This window comes from Passer montanus, unplaced genomic scaffold, assembly GCF_014805655.1.
Source record: "Passer montanus isolate IOZ18808 unplaced genomic scaffold, ASM1480565v1 scaffold1023, whole genome shotgun sequence".
In the NCBI taxonomy this organism is placed as follows: Eukaryota; Metazoa; Chordata; class Aves; order Passeriformes; family Passeridae; genus Passer; species Passer montanus.
In genome coordinates, this window is record NW_024356761.1 from 1 (window position 1) to 8,417 (window position 8,417).

The window sequence follows — 8,417 nt, forward strand, 5'->3', positions numbered from 1 at the left end:
CAGTCCTGGAAGGGCCCATGTTCACAACAGGTCTAAAGAGGTGTGGGAACAGGATTGAGTTGCTGGGGAGCACTGGGGAGGACATCAGGAGGCTAAACACAGGAGTGGGATTGGAATTGCGGGTTGGTGGGGCACTGAGGGGACACTAGGGATGTCAGGGATTTTTTCCAGGATTTGGGCTGGGTGACACTCTGCGAGGAGCTGACATTGGGCAGGGAGAGAGTTTCTGTGTCTGCTGGGCACAGGGATTACCCTGGGGGGGACACAGAAGTGAGGTCCAGGGTGGCACTGCTGGGGGGACAGGGTGTGACCCCAGAATTTGATATAATTTTCTGGGGTTCTAGGAGGACACTAAGTGTTGGGGACATGGGATCATGGGAGTGGGATTGCTGTCTTGGGGTTCTGAGGGGAGTCCAGGTATGAGCCTAGCCTTTAAGCTCAGCATCCTGGGATGTGTCCAGGGAGCTTCCAGCTGAAACGGAACCCCTTCCCACCAGCTGGAACCAGTTCCCCTCCTCAGCCCTTCAGGCAGGAACCCTTCCCATGTACCCCTGTGTGCCCTAAATGTCCCCTGAGAGTGTTCTTCTTTTTCTGCCAGTGTCCCACACTGCTCGTGGTTGCCCTTCTGCGCCATGGCCCTCCTGGCTCACACTGTGGCACTGCTGGCAATGACTGTGGCCACGGTGGCCCTCAAGGTGGTTCCCCTGGACATGGCCCGGGACTCCTTCGATGACCAGTATCGGGGCTGTGGCCATGCCATGACCACGGCGTTGCCGTCTCTGTACTACTTTGAGTCCCAGGTGAATCCTCTCTTTGCCCAGACATGGGTGAAGGCCGAGGCTGAGTGGCGCAAGAGGGGCTCCCCTGTCTCCCCTCTGGTGTCTCCAGCCCAGGCCATCGCTCTCATGGCCTACACAACGAAGGACATTTACAAGGACTTCAACACGGCTGTGCGCGCGGCTGGGCGCTCCCACCAGGAATATCGGAACAACTTCCACTTCAAAACGCTGCATTTCCTGCTGCTCTGGGAGTGTTTCCTATACCGGGACAACTTCCACTTCAAAACGATGCATTTCCTGCTGACCGATGCCGTGGTGACACTGAGGCACGCTCAGAACAGGCAGTGTCGCCACGTCTTCCGGGGTGTTCGTGAGGTTCATTTCAAGACGCAGCCTGGCCAGAGGGTCCGCTTTGGTCAATTCACATCGACGTCACTGAGCAAAGAGATCGCCCAGAAATACGGAACAGACACCATATTCGAGGTTCACACGTGCCACGGCGTGGATATCCAGGCTTTTTCCTACGATCCTAGCAACCGTGAGGTGTTGATCCCACCCTTTGAGACCTTCAAGGTCACCAAAGTCACGCGGAACGGGAAGAAGACAAGGATCAGTCTCCGCTCCACTGGGACCTTCAGCAAATACAGCTGCGCGTGGCTGTGAGGTGACAGCACAGAGGACAGCCTGGGGTGATGGGGACAGCCATGATAAGGCACAGGGGACAATGACACTCACTGGGGATAGGGGACAGGGGCATGCACTGTGTGTGGAGGGACATGGACACCTGCAGCTGGCGACAAGGACAGGGATACCCAGTGCTGGGGGCATCCAGTGGGAATGTGCGGACAGGGGCACTCAGTGCTGGGGACACCCAATGTGGACAGTGGGCATCCATGACAGGGCGGAGGCATGGAGACCTTCACATCTCAGAGGAGACAGGGACAGAAGTGTCTTTTTCACAGGTGTGTATCTGACTTCATAGTGGTATGATAAACTACCAGTTACACAAAAACTTTTGCCTCACTTCCCTAAATGCCTGCAATGTCAAACAATGAAACCGCCAAAGCCAGTGCTGTGGGGATGAGCCTCGTGTGCTGGACGTGGGTGGACCAGGACCCTACATGGCACTCCCTGAATCCCTGTCACCCCCTGTCACCTTCCATGGCACCCCCTAACTCCCCATAACCCCTTTTACCCCTAAGCCCACTATGAGACCCCCTGACTTCCCTGGTGCCTGTACCCCCCTGTGCCCACCTCAACACCCTGTTTCCTGTCACCTCATGGCCCTCATCTCTCCTGTCACCCCTAACCCTCCATTACAGCTGTCCCCACCCCCTTCACTCCCCACATGGTCTCCCTGATGCCCTTCTTTACCCCCGGGTGGGTACGTCCCCAGGGCCCCCTTCCACCACCGAGGACTCCCCTTGACCACTGCAGCCCTGGCAGTGGCCACCAGGATCCCCTGAGCCACAAGGCCACCAAGGTCACTGAGGTCATTATGGTCACTGTGGCAAGCATGGCTACTATGATCATCAAGAAACCCTCAGCCACAAGGCAACCACAGCCACTGTGACCACTGTCCACACCAAGGCCATTGTGCAAAGCCATTTTCTTAAATAATTGTATTTTTAAAAATCCATTAAATAATTCTGTCAAAGAGAGCAAAAAGTGACAATTCTTATACAGGGCTGGATGACATTCCCCTGAACAACACTCGTGGGAATGTCCCTTTCTCTTAACCTTGAGGAAGACCTATGGGAAGCACCCCCTTCCCGAGGGAGGAACCTCACACACATTTCATTCCAAGCAGGAATAGAGGAGAGGAGTCTCTGTCTGAGAGAGGACTGGAGATTCCCAGGATCAGCTGAAGAAATGCCAGGCTCAGCTCTGGTTGTTCACCCGCAGTTGTCAGTTCGGGGTTTGGTGATTTGTGCTGGTTTTCGCCCAATTCAGCACAAAAATCAGCACAAGACTCCTTTCAATGCAGCCCCAATGGCCACAAATGGGGCATTGACCCTTGGGCACATTCCAGGCAGAGCATCCTGCCACATCCTGCACTTCAGGGGGACCTTAAAGGCTGGAAATTGGGACGTTCAGGCGGGGAAGGGCAGGTCCTGTCCCTGGGGAGGGACAATCCTCACTGCCAGCCCTGCCTGGAGGGGACCAAGTGGAGTAGCTCTGGAGAAGGACCTGGGGGTGTTGGATGGTGTTATAGATGGGTAGAATGATGATTGGCTCTCGCAAAGAGAGATGAATTGTGTGTGTGTGTGTGTGTGTGTGTGTGTGTGTGTGTGTGTGTGTGTGTGTGTGTGTGTGTGTGTGTGTGTGTGTGTGTGTGTGTGTGTGTGCATGCAGAGAGAAGAGAATCCCTCTTCTCCCTTCTCCTCATGGCTTCTATCACACAGCATGCCGACATATCCTGACTAACAACTCCTTCCTGAGGAATCTGAAATACAGAGTCCAAGGGAAATTTAACAACTTCATGGTGTGCAATTCTCTTTTGGCCACATTTTGTTTGTCAGGGGGAGCACAAGAATGAGGCCACACATAATTTAACACCTTTTCCTATTTACAGCTTGTTAGTTTAACTTTCTCTGAGATTGTTTTTTTAAAAAATGTTTGTCTGAATTTAGTGGTTGTGAAGGAAAATGACAGCCCTAAAGACCATAGTTTTCCTTGCAGAATGGGCACGGGAGGAGTTCCAGCAGAGTGCATTTCCTCATATTACCACCCTGATTTGACCTTGAATAACCTGTTGCAGGGCCTAGCAGAATTGGTTTTCGTATCTTTCCCGTCCCTAGCCTTTTTGGGAAGACTGACAGCTGGGCTGTGACAAATGTGGCAGACCTTCTGGGAGGCTGATCAGAGATCAGAGATCAGATCAGAGCCTGACTTCTCTCACATAGGCACAGTGTTATAGTAACCTCTCAAATAGTAGGGAGGCTGGTGAGCAGAGCTAATAAACAGATCTCAGGGTGAATATTTCAACACCAGCAGCCATGGAGCTGCCACCTTTCCTTAAAGCTCTATTATTACGGCTGTGCTTATATTTTAATACTTACTGGGCCTTGTACAAACTGAGAGCAAGGCACAACAAAATGTAGGAGAAGAAATGCTTAAAGCTATAACTCCTTCCACCAGATCTCTTTAATGAAGGAGCAGAGCCATGGGGACATAAAATGGCTTTCCCTATCCCAGTTAAGTATATGAAAGGACTTGGCTGTTCCAGTGTCCTGGCTGGCACAGCACATTGATCCTGTGGTGTTTTGAAGGTGAATGATGAGAATCTGAACTTGTGTCCAGCATAGGTAATGACCCAGGAAGCAAATTTATATGTTGCTGCTCCCTCAAATTTGAATATATTTTGGGGGGGTTCTGAAAACAAGATCCCACTCCTGAATTTACTTTAGCAAAGATTTATTAAAGACCACCCAATCACTTTTCTCAGCAAGGGCTCTTCAGACTAGGCACAGTGTCCTCAATCCTTGTGCTGACATCACCACTGGAGCTGGTGTGGTGGCCACTACCAAGAGTTTTGTGTTCACTCCACCTGCACCTCAAGGTGAATATGCTCTAATCCAGAAGCCAGGTGGTTTCATGGGGTCGGTGATGTCCTCCAGCTTATACAAGAAGCCCTACTAAATTGCATAGTGCCACTGCAAAAAGGCTGCTAGAACCTCATCTGAAGTCAACTCATGGTGCATCAGTGTTCTTGAAATGTCATGTGCTATTTTCTTCCTGTGTAGGGAAGGAAGTGTGGAGCTGAGCAGAATGACGAGACAGGTCATGGGATGGTCCACAGTAGGCTCTTCATTCCGATTGCATTGGAACAGAATCCTGCAGGAAAGCATGGCCTCTATTCCTGCGCATCTCTGAATTACGAGTACTAGGATTTAGTGGAACCCTTAGTTTAATGCAACATTCAGTTCTTCCCAATAACTTGTGATGAAAATCTGAGTCCATACTTACATACATACATAATCCATATTTTGATGTCATTGCCTGGAAGCATGGCTCTCAGCATTTTTTCTTCTGGGTATCTGTAATTAAGAGACGTTTAGGATCTGTTTTACAACACCTTGACAAATTGGGGCTTTTTTAGATTCAGAAGGTGTTTTGGGTCCATATTTTTAGAAAACTGCTCTCTTGTATATAGTCTTTTTCATATAATATCAGTGTTAGCAAAGGCTGGTGAAGAGACCACTATTATTATTCATTAACTCTGGTCTCTCAGCGGAACCATATGTGCAGAGCAGAGGGAAAAGAGTACTGTTTTTTTTTAATACTGAGTCACTGCTACTGATTAAGTGTTTCTTCTTTTTTTTTTTTTTCCTTTTCTTTTTATTTTTAAAGAAAAAAAAGAAATGGAAAAAAGGTGTTTTTCTGAAGCCTGAATGTCAGGAGATTTAATTTTCTCTAGGTGCCACAATGTCTTCAGAAAGTTTTAGTCCAGTGGACCACAGTGATATCAGCCAACACTTGTTTTAAAGGATATCTGTAAAAAATTCATGGGTAGATCCTTGCATCTCAGGTCACAGGAGAGTGTGACTATTCCAGGGTGGCACTGCTGGGGGGACAGGGTGTGACCCCAGAATTTGATATAATTTTCTGGGGTTCTAGGAGGACACTAAGTGTTGGGGACATGGGATCATGAGAGTGGGATTGCTGTCTTGGGGTTCTGAGGGGAGTCCAGGTATGAGCCTAGCCTTTAAGCTCAGCATCCTGGGATGTGTCCAGGGAGCTTCCAGCTGAAACGGAACCCCTTCCCACAGCTGGAACCAGTTCCCCTCCTCAGCCCCTCAGGGAGGAACCCTTCCTATGTACCCCTGTGTGCCCTAAATGTCCCCTGAGTGTGTTCTTCTTTTTCTGCCAGTGTCCCACACTGCTCGTGGTTGCCCTTCTGCGCCATGGCCCTCCTGGCTCACACTGTGGCACTGCTGGCAATGACTGTGGCCACGGTGGCCCTCAAGGTGGTGCCCCTGGACATGGCCCGGGACTCCTTCGATGACCAGTATCGGGGCTGTGGCCATGCCATGACCACGGCGTTGCCGTCTCTGTACTACTTTGAGTCCCAGGTGAATCCTCTCTTTGCCCAGACATGGGTGAAGGCCGAGGCTGAGTGGCGCAAGAGGGGCTCCCCTGTCTCCCCTCTGGTGTCTCCAGCCCAGGCCATCGCTCTCATGGCCTACACAACGAAGGACATTTACAAGGACTTCAACACGGCTGTGCGCGCGGCTGGGCGCTCCCACCAGGAATATCGGAACAACTTCCACTTCAAAACGCTGCATTTCCTGCTGACCAAGGCACTGGTGACACTGAGGCATGCTCAGAACAGGCAGTGTCGCCACGTGTTCCGGGGTGTGCATGATGTCCAGTTCCAGGCACGGCGTGGTCAGAGGGTCCGGTTTGGTCAGTTCACATCGACGTCGCTGAGCAAAGAGATTGCCCAGAAATACGGGACGGACACCATGTTCGATGTTCACACTTGTCATGGTGTGGACATCCAGGCTTTTTCCTTCTATCTAAGCAACCGAGAAGTGCTGATCCCTCCATACGAAACCTTCAAGGTCACCAAAGTCACCCGGAATGGGAAGAGGGCATGGATCAGTCTCCGTTCCACCGGGACCTTCAGCAAACACAACTGCGCGTGGCTGTGAGGTGACAGCACAGAGGACAGCCTGGGGTGATGGGGACACCCATGATAAGGCACAGGGGACAGTGAGGATGGGGGACAGAGGCATCCACTGTGGGTGGGTGGGCAGCAATACCCAATTCTGGGGACACCAGCTGTGGATAGGGGACACCCATGACAGGGTACACAGAGTGGGGACATTCACTGAATGTTTGGAGACAGGTACACCCTATGCTAGGGACGCCAAATCCGGCGACACTGATTGCAGGCATGTGGATAGGAACGCCCATGATAGGGCACAGAGATGGAGACCCCCACATCTGGGAGGAGACCAAGACAGGGACACCACTGCCAGGGGCGGACAGGGACAGGGACAGAGACAGGGAGCCCCTTGTACCAGTCCTGTCCCTCCCCAGCAAAGATAGTGCTGTTCGTACAGGCCCTGTGTGTCAAATGTGGGTGGGCTGGGACCCTCCAAGGAACCCCTTCTTAGAACTCCTGTCACCCCCTGTCAACCCCATGGCAAACCCTGACTCTTGTCACCCTTAAGCCCACCATGATCCCTGGATCTGCCTGGTCCCTGATATCGCCTGTGGCCTCCCTGACCCCCTGTCACCTGTGACATCATTGCCCCCATCACTCCTGTCACCCTGAACACCCCATTATGGCCATCCCCGACCACCTCACTCCCCCCATGGTCTTCCATTAGGCACCTCTTTGTCCCCCAGGTGGGAGCATCCCCATGGCCCCTTTCCACCTCAGAGGATGCCTCCAGGCCACCGTTGTCCTGGCAGTGGCCACCAGGATCCTCTGAGACACCAAGCCACCAAGGTCACCAAGGTCATTGTGGACACTGTGGCAGCCATGGCCACCATGATCATCAAGACTCCCTCATGATCATCAAGACCCCCTCAGCCACAAAGCCACCACAGCTACCCTGGCCAGTGTGGCCATCAAGACCATTGTGCAAAGCCATTTTATTAAATAATTCTATCAAAAGAATTCCATTAAATAAATCTGTCACAGTCTGCAAAACGTCAAAATTCTTAAACAGGGCTCGAGGTCACTCCCCACATCAACACTCATGGGAACTTCTCTTTCTCTCAACCTCCTCTCCTGGGGAGCATCCCCATCCGGAGGCAGGAACCTCACACACATTTCATTCCAAGCAGGAACAGGGGAGAGGAATCTCTGTCTGAGAGGGGACTGGATGTTCCCCAGGTCAGGTGATGGACTGACAGGCTCAGCACTGATGCTTCACCCTCAATTTTCACTTCGAGGTTGGTGATTTGGGCTAGTTTTAGTCAAATTCAGCACCAAAATCAGCACCAGATCCTTCTCAATGCAGCCCCAATGGCCACAAATGGGGCATTGACCCTTGGGCACATTCCAGGCAAAGCATCCTGCCACATCCTGCACTTCAGGAGGACCTTAAAGGCTGGAAAATGGGAGGTTGAAGAGGGCAAGGGTAGGTCCTGTCCCTGGGGATTGACAGTCGGCAATCCCCAGTCCAGGCTGGCGGGGACCAGCTGGAGCATCTCTGAAGAAGGACCTGAGGGTGTTGGTGGTTGACCAGTGGAGCTGGCCATGTGGTCTGGGGCCAGGAGGGATCCAGGGAGCATTGGGAAGAACAGGGCCAGGAGGTCAGGGAGTGACCGTGCCACTCTGTCCTGCCCAGGGAGACTGTTGGTGTGGTAGCTCAGAAAATCCATTTGGCAGTTTTCATTGGAAGTGTTTCCTCTTTCAGTGATGCCCGGCATTGAAAGTTTTGAATTCAAAGGGATTTTTTTAAATCACATTGGGCATTGCTCTGTAACAGACCTGACAGTTTTGTCCTACAGTCATTTAGTGTTCAATACACATTCACTCTCCTGTAAAAATTTAAGAAGTTAATAAAGAACAATAGGAAACAAAGACAGTAAAGGAAAGACTATGGCCAGGTGTGTCTTGGCACTCAGTCAAGAGTGCACCTTCACTTTCAGGGATACCCCTTAACTATCTTTTCT

General features: G+C 51.4%; 2 protein-coding genes across 2 annotated transcripts; both read left to right on the forward strand.

Annotated features, from left to right (window-relative positions):
• Nucleotides 1-632: 632 nt before the first annotated feature.
• On the forward strand, nt 633-1,442 carry LOC120506342 (NAD(P)(+)--arginine ADP-ribosyltransferase 2-like). The gene has a single exon (XM_039717776.1). It carries the CDS (start codon nt 633-635, stop codon nt 1,440-1,442), a length of 810 nt encoding a protein of 269 aa, XP_039573710.1.
• Nucleotides 1,443-5,686: 4,244 nt separating this feature from the next.
• LOC120506345 (NAD(P)(+)--arginine ADP-ribosyltransferase 2-like) lies at nt 5,687-6,436 on the forward strand. Its single transcript, XM_039717788.1, has one exon. It carries the CDS (start codon nt 5,687-5,689, stop codon nt 6,434-6,436), a length of 750 nt encoding a protein of 249 aa, XP_039573722.1.
• Nucleotides 6,437-8,417: the final 1,981 nt, after the last annotated feature.